This window comes from Sycon ciliatum, chromosome 12 (genome assembly GCF_964019385.1).
Source record: "Sycon ciliatum chromosome 12, ocSycCili1.1, whole genome shotgun sequence".
NCBI classification, from domain to species: domain Eukaryota; kingdom Metazoa; phylum Porifera; class Calcarea; order Leucosolenida; family Sycettidae; genus Sycon; species Sycon ciliatum.
Genome location: NC_088654.1, coordinates 916973 through 933212, shown reverse-complemented (window position 1 = coordinate 933212; position 16240 = coordinate 916973). Strand labels below are relative to the sequence as shown.

The 16240-nt window shown below is 49.4% G+C and overlaps 3 protein-coding genes across 3 annotated transcripts; all 3 read left to right on the top strand.

The window, feature by feature from the left end:
• The first annotated feature begins 293 nt into the window (after positions 1-293).
• Positions 294-2765, top strand: LOC135828701 (uncharacterized). The gene has a single exon (XM_065341124.1). It carries the CDS (start codon positions 294-296, stop codon positions 2763-2765), a length of 2472 nt encoding a protein of 823 aa, XP_065197196.1.
• Positions 2766-2777: 12 nt separating this feature from the next.
• On the top strand, positions 2778-6197 carry LOC135828700 (uncharacterized protein K02A2.6-like). The gene has a single exon (XM_065341123.1). The coding sequence runs from the start codon at positions 2778-2780 to the stop codon at positions 6195-6197; it is 3420 nt and encodes a 1139-aa protein (XP_065197195.1).
• A 540-nt stretch (positions 6198-6737) lies between these two features.
• Positions 6738-7817, top strand: LOC135828699 (uncharacterized). The gene has a single exon (XM_065341122.1). The coding sequence runs from the start codon at positions 6738-6740 to the stop codon at positions 7815-7817; it is 1080 nt and encodes a 359-aa protein (XP_065197194.1).
• Positions 7818-16240: the final 8423 nt, after the last annotated feature.

Genomic DNA, 16240 nt, shown 5'->3' with positions numbered 1-16240 from the left:
CGCATAGCTTCCCCCTTTATTGATCTTCGCATATTTTGAGCCACACAAGTTGTGTGGAATGTTGCTTTGCGTCCTTGAATCGTGGTTTGACCGAATTGTAAAATGGTTTTGCCAGGAATGTCATCGACATCGACATGCAAGAACATCCGCCAACGTCCTTGACAGCTGAGACTTAACTTTCAGGTCATGTTTATCTTGGTTGCGCTCACTTTTCCCTCCTTGTGTTATTTCCTTAACTTAGAACCTTCCTGTTTGGAATGAGGTAGTGACGCACCTCTAGCTCCTTGGAGTTCATGTCTTCCTCGACGCGACAATGGTCTAAACTAACTGTCAGTACCTTCAACGTTCGCGGCCTATCATCAGGCATAAAGAAGCAACAGCTGGCTTCCGATTTGCAGCGCTACGACGTTCAAATTTGTAGCTTGCAAGAGACGAAAATTCAAAATGGATTTGACGATGTTATTGGCGACTACCGAATATTCTGCCTCCCTTCAGACTCCCGACATTATGGCCTGGGGTTCTGCATTCATCGCTCGCTCTGGGAGCGGGTGCATCGCGTTTGGAGCGAGTCGGACCGTGTTGCAGTTCTGCAGATTCGCTCGTCGGAAAAGTGCTTTATCTCCATCGTCAACACTTACGCTCCGACCTCAGCGAAAGTCGCACAAGACCATGGCTGTTTGGAGGACTTCTACTCATCGCTTGGCACGGCTCTCAGTAAGGTACATTCCTCCTCAGTTATTCTAATTTCGGGAGACTTCAACGCCAAGCTTGGTGGAATGAGTTCTCAGTATCGGTGCATAGGACACTACGGACGCGGGCGACGGAATTTTAGCGGAGCTGTCCTGGCCGACTTCTGCGACGCACATCATCTCTTCGCTTGCAACACTGCGTTTCAGCATCCAGCGCGGCACCAAACAACATGGACTGGCTGGAGAAAAGGACCTCAAGATGGTGTGTCTATCCCTATATACAATCAAATAGATTATATATTCTGTCTTCATCGACAACGACAGCTACTTTTAGACAGCCGGTCATATTCTGGTACGCTGGTGGAGTCTGATCACCGACTAGTGGTTGCAAGACTCGATCTCTCTCGCCTACGCCATGTGTGGAGCTCTGTTGAGCACGGTAAGAAACAGCGTGCCAGCCAAAGAATACTGGTTGGTGGCCTCTCGGACCCAACCATGCGAAGGAGGTATTGTGATGAGCTGGAATCCTCTCTCACCGGCAACCGGCTCGACAACACTAATTGCCCATCAACTACCTGGAATGGTATTCGTCAAACGGTGATTACAGCAGCGCGGAACACTCTGGGCGTTGCTGCACCCAGGAAGAGAGGTGGAAAGTGGATCATGGACGCCGACACGCTAAAAATGTCCTGTGAGAAGCGTCGACTGAGACACCGGATCCGTGATGAAAAGAATGCCGATGAAGTTAGCATCCTAAAGCAACAGCGCAACAAACTCTCCCACATGATCCGACAACACGCCTGTGCAAATGCAGCCAGCCATCTAGATGAAAAAGCTCGTGAAATTGAAAATCAAAAAGACGGAGCCCAGATGTTCCGTGCTGTGCATCTACTGCAGCGCAAAAAGCAGTCGCCGATAGTGGTGAATGATGCCAGCGGGAAACTGGTCCTTCGCCCGATGGAGTCAGCTTCAATAATCAGAAATCACTTCTCAGCAGCCTTCGCTGATTCCACCTGCGCACCTCTACACCAAGAGAACAAACCTCTTGGGATACCGATAAGCGAGGTAGAAGTCAGGTCAGCAGCACGACGCCTAAATAACGGCAGAGCGATTGGACCCGACGACCTACCTGCTGAACTTATAAAATATGGCCCAGCACCACTTCACCGTCACCTTGCCGATCTATACACACGTGCCATCAACTGTGGTGATCCGCTGTCGGTTGGCCATGGAACTCTCGTCCCACTTCAGAAGCCTGGGAAGCCTAAAGGTCCTCCATCTAACCTGAGGCCCATTGTGCTTCTCACTGCACTTCGGAAAGTGCTCGTGATGGCGGAACCTGGAATTTCCCCAATCAGTGCTGAAATCGTATCCCTGCTCGCCTTGATGCAGCAGCAGATGAAAGCGGCTGAGGCACGCGAGACTCGCCTCACCACACTGGTCGAAAACGCAACGCGCGACAACCAGGCACCACCCAGCACTTCGACATCCTGCAGTCAGAAGCCGATTTCTGTCGAGCGACCGGTGTTGCTCAGCACTGCAACCATGGCCGATTTCACGGCATGGGAGGAGGCTTGGAGAGATTATGCTGTGTGCCAGCACCTCGCCAGCCAAAGTCGTGAGACTCGGGTGTCCGCTCTTCGCCAGGCGTTCGATGCCGACATTCGTCGTTTCATGCGCGAAGATGTGATTGTCATCTCCCACAGTGCCGATGCTCCGGAGATCATCATAGCAGTAAAAGCGTACATCCGACGCCAACGGAACCCCCTCCTAGATCGAATTGCGTTTTACGATAGAAAGCAGCAGCGCAATGAGTCATTTGACTCCTTCTTTACTGCAATGAGGGAGCTGTTTGCACAGTGCGATTTCCCTGATATGGAGCTGTGCAGTACGTGTACACCTCAGCTATGCAGTACTTGTCCCCAGAGCCTCCGCAAGGTGACGGACGACATGATGCGAGACCGCATCGTAGTTGGCATAGCCAACGACGACACGCGCCATAAGCTCCTGGCAGCTCCGTCCCTCACCTTGGAAACCGCGGCCAAGATCTGCAGGGCTGAAGAAGCCGCACAGTAGACCGGTGACGGCATGGTACCGGCATCCGTGAATGCCGCAACAAGGTCATCGTATCAACGCAGCAAATCCGCTTTGGTTAGTAAGCCGAAATCTGCTGCAGCTGACAAGCCGGCGAAGTGCTCGCAGTGCGGACGATCCCAGCACACGAAGTCAATGTGTCCTGCCAAGGGCAAAGAGTGCCGTAAGTGTAAGGGCAGGGATCACTTCGCGGCAATGTGCCGCAAGACCATCGCATGCCTCACCATTCACGCAGTGCAGGCTGGTGACAAAGTGATGCTGTCAACACGTCTTGACGACAACGACCGGTCGTGCACGTTAGAGTGGTTGCCAGATACTGGCTCGGATGTTGATGCTATTGGTGCTAGTCATCTCCGCAGACTTGGTGGCAGTGTAGCTGATCTGGAACCTGACCCCGACCAGGTTGTCGCCGTGAACGGTCAGCCATTGACCAGCTTGGGAACTGTTCCCGCCAGGGTTGTCGCTCGTGATGTCACGCACACCACTCGTCTACATGTGTATGACGAACTCAGTAGCGCATTGCTGTCGCGCTCCTCGCTCAAGGCGTTAGGTTTCTTGCCGCCTAACTGGCCACAGATCGCTTCAGTGACACAAGGGACATCCCGTTCTGCAGAGCACAGCAACCCTACACCAGACCAGCGTGTACGTATCCGCCAGGACCTCCTCGACGAGTTCGCTGACGTATTTGCAGAGGACACGCTCCGACCCATGGACGGTCAGCCGATGCACATCCAACTCGCGCCTGACGCCCAGCCGTTCAAGTTGAACAATGCCCGTTGGTTACCTTACGCCTATCGTGACCAGGTGAAACTCCAGCTGGACAAGATGGTCGCAGATGGCATCATCGCACCGGTCTCAGAGCCAACGGAGTGGTGTCACCCCATCGTCATAGCCGAAAAGAAAGGCACTGCAGAAGTCCGGATGACGGTGGATTTCACTAAGCTTAACAAGCAAGTCGCCCGGCCCGCGCATCCCATGCGCGCACCTCGCGATGTTGTTTCTAACCTTGGTAATGCCCAGTATTTTACCAAGCTGGATGCTCGCCACGGCTACTGGCAGGTCCCCTTGGACGAGGAGTCCAGAAGCTTGACCACATTTATCACACAGTGGGGCAGATATCAGTACCTGCGGAACCCACAAGGTCTGATTTCTGCTGGCGACGAATTCAACCAGCGGACCGATGCAGCATTCGCTGGTATTGAGCAATTCTCCAAGGTCGTTGATGACTGCCTGGTCTTCACTGATTCCTTTGAGCAGCACCTGGAACGAACTCGGGAAGTTCTTCAACGCGCTCGTCGGTATGGTATCACCCTGTCAGCCAAGAAGTTTGCTTTCGCCGAGACCGAGATCAATTTCTGCGGCTACGTGATAAACAAGTCCGGCTGGAAGACAGACCAGGAAAAGACCCGCGCTATCACCGACTTCGAGATCCCTGCCAATCGCACTGACTTGCGATCATTCATGGGTCTCGTCAACCAGTGCAGTGATTTCAGCTCAACCATCGCCGAACACGCAGCGCCTCTCCGCGGTCTGCTGAAAGCCAAGAATGAGTTTCTCTGGCTACCCGAGCACACAGTCGCTATGGACGCTGTGAAGCAAGCACTTGTTGACCCACCGTTATTGGCATTCTTCGACCCGTCAGCACAGACACGTCTCGAGTGTGACGCCGCTAGGACCAAGGGTCTCGGATTTGGCCTCTGGCAGTACCAGAATAATTCGTGGCGCCTCATTCAGTGCGGCAGCAGATTCATCACCGACACCGAATCCCGGTACGCAATGATCGAACTGGAGATGTTGGGTGTCGCCTGGGCCATCCGAAAATGCCACACCTATCTTGCTGGCATGTCGTTTCATGTAGTTGTTGACCATCAGCCCCTTGTTCCAATATTGAACACCTACACACTGGACCAGGTTGAGAATCCTCGGCTCCAACGTCTGATGACCAAGGTACAACTCTATCAATTCGACGTCTCGTGGCGCAAGGGCTCTGAGCATGCCTTTGCTGACGCCTTGTCGCGTGCTCCAGTGCAGAACCCGGTTGCCGATGATCTCCTGGGAGAAGCCGACTCGCTATCTGGACAAGCCATCCGTGCATGCCTTCAGCAGGATGACTCCGGATCAGCACTATTTGGTCTTCCGTTCCACGAGCTCCGCGATGCCGCTCAGTCTGACGTTGATTACGTGCAGTTAGTCTCATATATTCGTGACGGCTTCCCTTCTGCCAGACGTCACATGCCACCTGCTCTCGCTCCGTATTGGAATGGCCGTGAGCACCTCACCCTGGATAACGGCATTGTCCTCCGTGGCTCTCGTCTTGTTGTGCCCCAGTCTCTACAACGCCGTGTACTGACTGACCTGCATTCGTCTCACCAGGGCCTGGAACGTACCAAGCGTCGTGCGCGTCAAGTGGTTTACTGGCCGAGGATGAGTGATGACATCACAGCCCTGATCCGTGCCTGCCCTGTCTGTCGTGAGCTCCAACGTTCGCAGCAGAAGGAGCCATTGATGCGCGAGCCACAGCCGACATTTCCATTCGAGTATGCCAGCGCAGATCTCTTCTCCTGTCAAGGCTGGCAGTTCCTGGTATATTCTGACCGTCTGTCCGGCTGGCCGTGTGTAGCTCGAATTGGCCGTACCGCTACCTCCCATGACATCATTTGTCACTTCCGCCGTTGGTTCGCAGATGTTGGCGTACCGCGCAAGATATTCACTGATGGAGGCCCGCAGTTTGCCGCTTCCCGTGTACGTGAGTTCTGTGAGCGTTGGGGTGTGGAACAGTGCTTTTCCACCCCACACTACCCTCAATCCAATGGCCACGCGGAATCAGCAGTGAAAGCAGTGAAACTGCTCATTGAGAAGACGACCCGGAATGGAGATCTGGATGTAGACTCCTTCCAACGCGGCCTGTTGGAGTGGCGCAATACTCCCCGCCCTAATGGCAGCAGCCCCGCCCAAGTGTTGTTCGGTCAGTCCCTCCAGTCGTTTGTGTTCGCCCACCGTGCCAGCTTTGATCGACACTGGATTGCGTCTGCTGAAGCTGTGGACTCTGTAGATCCGAAAACACATTATGACAAATCGGCACGCTCTCTCCATTCTCTACGGATTGGCACCCATGTTGATGTTCAGCACCACCAGACCAAGCTGTGGTCCATGCGTGGCGTCATTGTAGCAATTGGCAGTCGGCGCGACTACTTCGTCAAGATGCCCAGTGGCCGTGTCCTCTGGCGTAATCGCCGCTTTCTCCGTCCGTATGTTCCCCCGTGTGTTGACTCCGCTAGTCATACCCCTTCCCCAACTTCATCAGTACGTGTACCTACTGACGCCGCTACCCAGCCTGTTCGTCGTAGCACTCGTATTCGCAAGACACCTGATCGTCTCACCATTACATCTACGTCTGGACAGTCATATGTGTGACAATGTTTGTCTGTAGCATTTGGTCTCATCTTGACATCATGCCTATGTCATTTCATCTCGTCTGTTATGACTTTATTTATTTATTTTTGTTGAGACAAAACCAGGTTTTATCTCAGAAGGGGCGTGAGAGTATAATAATTATGTTACTGTGTTTGTTATTTTGTGTCCGGTTGACACCCATGGAATTTTATCTTCGAAGGGGCGTGTTATGTTATGACGTAATGCCGTACAACTTTAGCTCTACTGTGTATGCACGCACGCATATCTTTGAAGGTCTTCTCTGTCGTTTACAGATTGAATCTTGTCAGTTTTTCTACTTCGTATATTCTAACCAATAAACTACTTGTCTCTTGTCTACCGAACCTAACACTGTCCATCATTGCCCTAAATCGCATCAGGCATGCAGTCAACACGTTCCTGTCTCCGAACCAGAGTGGCTTCCGCAGTGGTAGGAGTACGGCTGATGTTGTTTGGTCCTACAGATGGATCGCGGCACGGTGCCAGCGAGTGAAGGAATCATTTGGCGTGCTCGGCATAGACATGTCGAAAGCGTTCGACACAATATCCAGGCACCGTTTGCTCACTATATTAGCTAGCTTCCTTGAGAATGATGAGGTCACCATTATCTCCTACCTACTCAGGAACACGTCCCTTGAGGTCCGGCTACCTGGAGGGAAGAGCGAGCAGTTCCAGACCACCCGAGGCACACCACAGGGTGACTCACTATCACCTGTCCTATTCGTTATCTACCTGGAGGCAGCGCTTCGGGAGGTGAGACAGATTATCTGCGCAAGACCCGACCTAGATGTCAGGCTCGGCTTGCCAACTGATACAGAGTACGCCGACGATGTCGACTTCCTATCGTCTGACTGCAAACGTATTCAAGAGCTCCTGCCCGACATTGCAAAGTGCCTCAAAGCCTGGGACCTCAACATCAATGAATCTAAAACAGAACTCACAAACATCACACGGCTGAACGACAGAGTGTGCGAGGAATGGCGCCTCACTAGGAAGCTGGGCTCCCTCATTGGTGACCACGAGGATGCTGCGCGGAGAATGCAACTCGCCACAGCTGCCCTGCACCGGCTCTGGGCATTATGGATACGAGGTTCCATTGTAAACGAATCGCTGAGAGTACGGCTATACAAGGCATTCGTCTTACCGGTCCTGTGCTACAACAACGGGACTTGGGGCCTCACTGGCACCGCTATGCATAGAGTTGATGCGTTCCACAGACAACAACTGCGGAAAGTTATTGGCATACGGTACCCAGCTAAGATCAAGAATAACACCCTGTACAAGAGGACAAACTCAACACCACTTGGTATCTCGATCCTGGGAGCCCGCTGGCGTCTGTTTGGGCACGTGCTGCGGCTGGACCAGAGTGCACCGGCGAACCTGTCAATGTGCTCCTACTTCAAGCCATCCACTGAGCCTACCTGGAGGGGCAGGCCGCGCACAACTCTGCCGGTCGTGCTCAGACACGATCTCGAGCTGGTTGGGAGGACCCTCAAGACCTCGGCAGATCTTGAGGAGCTGAGGAGCATCGCCCAGAATCGCGGGGCGTGGACCTACCTCAGCGGCCGTATCCTGGAGAGATATGTTGCTGCTCACAGATGAACCCTGATAATGATCAGCAAGTTCAAATTCAACTCGGTTGAGCTGCTCGTTTGCTTGTTTTAATTGTATTCTATTTTCGTCACGCGTTTTATATCGCATATGTTTTATATCGCCATCAATATCCTGTTTGGCTGTTGTCGCTTCGGCTTATGCGAAAGCTATACATGCTGTGTATATCTACATTGCATTGATGCCAACGCGGAGAAGCTTCTAATAATAAGAACCTTCCATATTGGAAGGCTGTTGGAGTGTTTCATTTGTCCTTTTTTCTTCTATACACTACATTGAACAAGAAAATTGATTTTATAATTATATTATGTATCTTATTGAAATTGAAATTTTTACCGCCCACATCCGCACAAGTCCTTGGCTACAAAAAAATTTAAATCTCTCCAAATCTCTCCAAACCAAACTTCAAATTCCTTTCCAAATTTTCGTCCAGGAGGGCATCTTCAGGGATATGTGACTCCCGTGAACAAAACAACAGTATAACTAGAGAAAAAGGAATTAGGGAGGTTTCACTCTACGTAATTACGTATGAAAATCCGTATGTCGTACACGCCGGGGAGCGAGGGCAACTTTCATACGTAAATCTCTCTACGGATTTCCGTAGGAAAGCTCTTTCCTACGTTGGGTCCTCCGTAGGACTTTTTGAAATATTTTTTCGCATTTTCCGCATTTGTCCATGGCAACATTCAAGCCGCGCGAAACACAAGGTACACACACCGTACACCACGTGCATAATATCATGGAAAACGCGGTTTCGGTTCATGGTGCATACGGTGGGCGCATGCAGCCAACGCGTCTCCAAAGCAACAACGCATGTTTAGCAGTCGTGGAGAAATCACGTAGAGCGAAACCCAACAGCTCTGATTTTTAGGTATGAAAATTCCGTGCAGTTCATACGTTATTTTCATACGTAATTCCGTAGAACGAAACCTCCCTAATAACAATAACGTGGCAATATACCAGGAGCATCATAACTAGTGCTAAGAATTGAGACTAACATTGTAGATAATGTCACATATTCAGAAACAAAAACAGAGCCTACCCACAATATCGCACGCCAGGTAATAGCCTAAAAACAGATGTCTCAACTTGCAAGATCTCAAGTCAGGTGATGATTGGTCAGCGTGAAGTGCATGTCTCAACTGGTGCGATCGCCAATTAGATGTGAAGGTGACGAGGCCAGAAAGAGAGAGAACGAGAGAGAGACAGAGGCAGAGAAAGATAGTGTGTGTATGTATGTGTTTGAGTGTGTACGCACGTGTGTGTGTGTGTGTGTGTGTGTGTGTGTGTGTGTGTGTGTGTGTGTGTGTGTGTGTGTGTGCGCGTGCGTGTGTGTGTGGGGGAGGGGGAGGGGGGGGGGGTGTGCGTGAGTGTGAGCCTCACGGGTGGTAATTGCATCCATTCGATGAGATGGTCTTGCCCACAGTAACCATGAAAGGTCCTGTTGTCCTGATGAATTTATGCCGATAGTCTCCATCCACTGTCACAGTTGATTGCTTGCTTTCTGCTTCTGATTTCGGTTGCTTTCATGTACTTGCGGGAAGACAGCAAAGATTCCCTTCCGAGAATCTTGGCGTGGTGGAAAGGCTTGAAGTTAGGCGATGATGTTGGAAATTCTCGGTGGTCAGACTTGTAATGCCCCCCCCCCCCCCCCCCCAGGAGTCTTCACTGCCCTCACCCTTGCCTCTCGATAATGTTCCTTGAATCTTTCCCTGACTGGACGCTCGGTTTCCCCGACGTAGAGGTCCTTGCACAATGTACATGACATACAATAAACTACATTTTTCGTCAGACATTCACTGCTCTTGACATCCGCGTCGCATGCTCTGCACACCATTGGCCTGCCAGGACCACGCTTCACCTTCGCACGCTGCACATCACGCGGACACATACGCGTACCAAACGACGAGCGGACAAGTCTACGCTTCAATGACGGACCAGACGTGAAAGCGAGACGAACATCTGGACTATACTGACGAACACGGCGAGAAACCCGAGCGGCCAGTGCATCATTGATGAATGGGAGCTTGAGAATTAATTGATTCGGCTTCTTCCACGGATTCATCTTGACTCGATTCGGTTTCTTTGCTGTTTTAACTGCCCGCTGAATTTTTCGATCTGGATAGTCGTTGGCTTCCAGTAACGCCGTGATTTTCTGGATTCCAGCTCCTCTTCCCGCCTCCGTTGAACCGTTGGAGATTGCCCGACGACACTGATTAACTGCGACTGCACGCTTTGTTGACAAAGGGACAGATGACAGGAATGACAGGTGAACTCCACTGTGTGAAGGCTTGACAAACAGTTCCCACTCCAACGTACACTCGGGACTGACACTCAACGTCAAATCCAGGAAGTCGATGCTCCTGGTGTCGTTGTCGGAATGTGTGATGGTGAATGTTATGAAGGGGTGTTGGTTGTTGAGATGGGCAACAAACCTGCTCAGAGCCGCTCGTCCATGTCACCACAGCATCTTATTGAAACTTATTATTATTGGAACATGGATGTGGCAAATTGGATCGAGGCCTTTGGCCTCTGGTTGGTGGATCTGATCTATCCTCCACCAATGTTAAGGAGCCGCATCTGACGCCTGATCATAAGGTGGTGCGTCCCACAGAAGCGGAAAGGTGGTTCTTGACAAGGGAGTTGTACGACTCCTTGTTTTTGACCTGCCCGGTACGCGAACTCCGTCGAATTTATTTTTATTTATTTATTAAAACACTGATGTTGAGCCAATAGTATTTTAAAAGTAAAGAGGGATGGTAGTTTGTAGGCGGTGAAAATAGGCTGGTAATCTATACCTTTGCATGCAGAGACGCAAATCCACAGAATCAAGTAGACACTTCCGTCTATCAAACGTTTTCTTTCCTTTCTCTTCAGGATAGTACAGGAAATGTTGAAAATTTGGAAAAAACAGGAGTTTACAAACAATACATGAAGAAAAAAGTCAACACTTCAATATAGGTGAAAAAATGACTAACTTTTCTTATTGTCAACAAACTCCAACGCAGCCACTTACACATTAAGCAAACTACAGTTCTCAACTGCAAAAACGGTCTCTTCACTGCAACTAAAATTTAAATTTAAATTAACATTACACCAAATTGTCGCCCCTGGCCCATCATGAGGGTAGTAATAAAGGTGTTAAAAACATTGCCAAACAAAAGCTCCAAGTTGTAGACAAACACGTTGAACACAACAGGAAACACTTGTCGCATTTTCAAAATTTGAATACGTATCTTCTGGAAGTGACGACAACGATCAAAAGGAGGAAACGAGGAAGACCAATAAGCCAAACGAAAACCATCGTGAATTCAACGGATGTTAGCGGTGTCGACAGGAGTAACAAAGCAAACAAGTCCAACGTAAGAGAACAACGGCAGGCGTCGAAGGTTGCGGAACTAGATGATCGGACATCGTCCATCAAGCATCATTTTTCGAGCAGACTGACTAGTTGTCGTAAGTTGTATAGTGATGATATCTTTTCGATTCTAACTCGTTGAAGGTCTAAGTTACATCTTGCTGTGTGGGATCAACTGTATATTCGTAAACTAGTTCCAGAACTTGGTTTACAGAAGGAGAATGTGTTATCGTTGCAATTGTTTTTTTCGTCGTTTTTCTCCATGCTCAAGCCTCTTGTACTGGCAAAATACCATCTTGATCAATAATAGAAATGCAACTAAAACCCAAAACAAATTTAAAGTGAAAAGAACTCGAAGCAAATGAAAAAAAGAAAAAGCCAAAAGAAAATTACCCAACCAGCCGCACACGGAACACACAAGAGGCAACAGCATAACTACGTAAACTTGCTCAAAAAACGTTTTATTGATATCCATTAACTTGGGCCACCAACACAGCTAGTGCAGCAGACAAAGCACCAGCCTCCAGAACCACGGGATGTCCGAACAGCTTCCTGCAGCCTCGGAGACACATAGTACAAGACAGAAATAGCAAGAAAGGCAACTTACATCGAACATAGTCAATGACGTGGCAATACTGCTCGGGCTTTTTTGCTGCCAGAAGAGCGGCCATTCTTGCGTACAATTCCGATGCTGCCTTCCCCACCCCACCACTTGCCAATATCACCACTGGAACAAAAGATACCAGCTCCACGTTCCTGACGCATTCCTCATAATGTCGTCTTTTCTCCTTCTCGTGGCGTTGGTACACAGTAGCACGTGGTGCAGATCGATTTGAGGAAGCATGTGGGTGGTTGAACATCCGAACATCAAGAAGGATTCGCTCAAATCGATATCTCAACTGCTCGCAAGTCAGCGGCTGCAACACAGGTTCAATGGAGATATTTGAGCACACCTGATCCAACAACTGGGCAGTTGTGTCCGGGATAGCGTGATGTATTATCGACATTAAACGTCAATGGGGACATGCAACGGAGTGCGTCACATTGACTTCATGGACACAAGAGCAATGGGATTGAAGCTTTGCAGGTGTCCCCAAATAACGGAGGTACGAACCATCCCAAAACTCCTGTTTGTTGAGATTAAAGCCATACTTCCTCAATCGGTGACACGTTAGCCAGCTCGATGATCCCTTCTCACACAGAACATCAATACTGTTGCGCGGGGCCTCGGAGGAATTGCTCATCGCCACCTCCATCCGAGCAAGTTGTGCCCGACGTGTCGCCTCTCTCAAATCAGCCTTAGCCTTACTGACTAAAGTCAAGGCACTTACGAGGATCCTCTCTCCAGTCAAAATCCTGTTGCTGAGCGACTCATTGATGCGGGTAGAAGAAGCAAACTGTGCACTCAAGGTCTGAGCACTCAAGGTCTGTGCACTCAAGGTCTGTGCACTCAAGGTCTCACTCAAGGTCTGTGCACTCAAGGTCTGTGCACTCAAGGTCTGTGCACTCAAGGTCTGTGCACTCAAGGTCTGTGCACTCAAGGTCTGTGCACTCAAGGTCTGTGCACTCAAGGTCTGTGCACTCAAGGTCTGTGCACTCAAGGTCTGTGCACTCAAGGTCTGTGCACTCAAGGTCTGTGCCCTCAAGGTCTGTGCACTCAAAGTCTGTGCACTCAAGGTCTGTGCACTCAAGGTCTGTGCACTCAAGGTCTGTGCACTCAAGGTCTGTGCACTCAAGGTCTGTGCACTCAAGGTCTGTGCACTCAAGGTCTGTGCACTCAAGGTCTGTGCACTCAAGGTCTGTGCACTCAAAGTCTGTGCACTCAAGGTCTGTGCACTCAAGGTCTGTGCACTCAAGGTCTGTGCACTCAAGGTCTGTGCACTCAAGGTCTGTGCACTCAAGGTCTGTGCACTCAAGGTCTGTGCACTCAAGGTCTGTGCACTCAAGGTCTGTGCACTCAAGGTCTGTGCACTCAAGGTCTGTGCACTCAAGGTCTGTGCACTCAAGGTCTGTGCACTCAAGGTCTGTGCACTCAAGGTCTGTGCACTCAAGGTCTGTGCACTCAAGGTCTGTGCACTCAAGGTCTGTGCACTCAAGGTCTGTGCACTCAAGGTCTGTGCACTCAAGGTCTGTGCACTCAAGGTCTGTGCACTCAAGGTATGTGCACTCAAGGGTGGTTTTTGGATTGATGAGGCGCAATCTACCGAGGCGGCAAGGAAGCGCAAATACGCTACGTAAAACGTTCCTGGGGACGCACGGCAGGTTAGCTCCGTGATAAAATTGTGGCGCATGGCATTCTAAAGCGGCTCCAGCAAATGCTCCGGCGCACTCATTGCTCGCAAAAAGAAGTTCCATTTTCCCCGTTATCCCGACGTAAAGGTAGTATATGCCGCTTGAGGCTGTGTCCGCGCAATCACCGCCAATCGCTCTACCTCTTGCACCCAGTTTTCTACCTTCGACTTGACATATTCTTCTTTAAACACACTTGAGCCAATTGCAGCACCAAAATAACATAAGTCAATTAGGCATCCCCGCTTACATCGCGATAGTGCTACAGGTATGCTACTCACTGACAATGTGTGTTGGTCAAGCGGTATGTATGTCGCCCCAACTGTTCCTCTGTCTAGTTGTTTATCCCCCTCATGAAGTGCCTTCGCAGCATTGGATGATTCACTCTATTGGACCTCTGAAACAGAAAGGCTCCAGGCTGTACAGACAGACCTACCCACAAAAGGAAGGAAATGATTACTGTGTGTTATCTTCGAGTTTCACCCCCAAGCAATCATCAGAAAACAGTAAAAACTAAAATCTGGCCCCCGCTTTTGTTGGTTCTTACCTCCGGAAAGCACTGCCCCCACCGGAAACCCAGTGAGAACCCAACATACCCATACAAACAAGCCATAAGATACACGAAAAGTTACCCAGAACTTCCCCGGCCCGATGAGTAGGAGACCTCATGCTTCAAGAGCCATCGACTGACTAAAGGTATTTTTTTACACTGAAACTTGCACATTCCCACTTCCTTGCCGTGGGATGTTTCAATGCTCATGGTCAGTTTGGTGCTAGATTGTGCAAGTCTGACTGTTCAAAATATGGTTCGGTTGGTGGACTGGATCTCATAACTTGTGCGCACATTTGTCCATGTTACAACTCACCACTCGATTTCCATTTTCGCTGCCTACGATATCAAATGAGATCGAAACAGGTAGCTGTCCACAGATTGAGTAGGTATATAATAACGTTGTACATTATACCAAGGTTAGAAAAACAAGAGTGTGCAACTCCGGATCTTTTTTGCACAATCTGCAGATACCCCGCCCGCGGCGGAATTTTTGGTTGACGTCACCTTTTTTTCAGAAAAATGCGCATTTTGCAGCAGACCAGTGTGAGAGCTCGTGCTGGGCACCGGCCTTGTAATGTACAGCCTGGCGAAGTCCACGAGGCTAAACTTTCCATTAGACTCGCGACGCGTGCATCGTAGAAAAGATTACGTCAACAAATAATTCCACCGCGGGCCAACCCATCCCGGAGTTGCACACTTTTGTTTATCTTCTCTTGATTATACACATTGTCCTCTAGTAGTACCTGACATACATACCTGTGTTTCTTTCTTTTTCTTGTCCATGCTCCTCTTCTCAACCTTGAAGTCATTGGCCCAAATGTTACCAGTGATTCACCCGGGATGCCCAGGAGCGGCTCACTACTTCTTCCTACCATTTGTATCACCATGGTTACATTTACCCTGGCAATGATGACACTGATCGTGTGATTAATGGCAGGCATGATGATTGTTTTGGCGTCTCTGATTTCAATTTGAATTGCAAGCATGATTTTCGCCACATTACTCGTTACTATTAATTATCCACACCGTATGTTATTTACGGAGAGTTTGTTTGTTGTGTGTGTTTTCCCAAAAAGATTGCATTTCTAAGCCTGTAGGCACCGACAGCTTTCGGTGTAATGACAGTCTCCCTCTCACATGTTTGTGTAGGAATAGTTTGTGATTGAAGCTTGGAAGAGATTAGCTGGTTTCCATCAAGTTTAACCCTGGAAGTAATTGTATGGCTGTGCTTGCATGTGTGTATGAGTGTGCGTGTATGTGAGTGTGTGAATTGTATCTGTGTGTTTCTGTATGTTTGGATTGGATTGGATTTTTATTTATAGTGGTGACTATAACAGACAATTGCCTAATAACAATAGACCCACTCGAGGGAAAGATGCAAAAAGATATGAATAACTAATATAATAGACTACCGGTTTTGGATAGGTGATCATGTTCGCATTTTGCATAGCTGAAAGGCATAATTACTAGCGTGAAAAAGCAAGGCATTGGGGTAACAGTTTCTTAAAACGGGCGGAGTTATCCACACAGCGAGCTAGAGGCTGCAAATCATTCCACAGCTTAGCACATTGGAAGGAAGCGCCATGACGGGCAAAGGCAGTTCTGAGCATGGGCAACTTAAGAGTGCGTGATAAAAGGCTGCGCGTTGCAAGACCATTATTTAAACGCTCGAACATTTGACTTAATGTGACACTACAGCGGCCTTCCAAACAGCGCCACGTCAGATACAGTAATTTCTTGCAATACATGGATGCCAATCGATCTAGACCAAGTCTCGCAAATAAAGGGGTTGATGGGCAACAAAAACCAGTATCGTACACTGAACGCAAAGCTCGCTTTAGCATTCGTTCAAGCCTACCTAACTGGGTTAAGGAAAGGCGAGCAGAAAAACAATTTGATGCATATAGAAAATCTGGCAACACTAGGCACTTTACAAAGGTTTCTCGGCAAGTCAGCGGAATATTGTGTCGATTTCGGAACAGAATACCAATTTTACTGGCAAGTTTGGTGACCATAGAATCATTTTGTTGGTGTGTGTGTGTGTGTGGGGGGGGGGGTGAGGGGTGTATGTTGGTGTGGGTGATCTTGTGTCTGTCTGTGTGTGTCTATGTGTCATATACGGTCAGCCCGGAGCCAGGTCTGGGAACTGTGCTAGACAGCCCGGAGCCAGGTCTGGAAACTGTGCTAGACAGCCCGGAGCCAGGTCTGGGAACT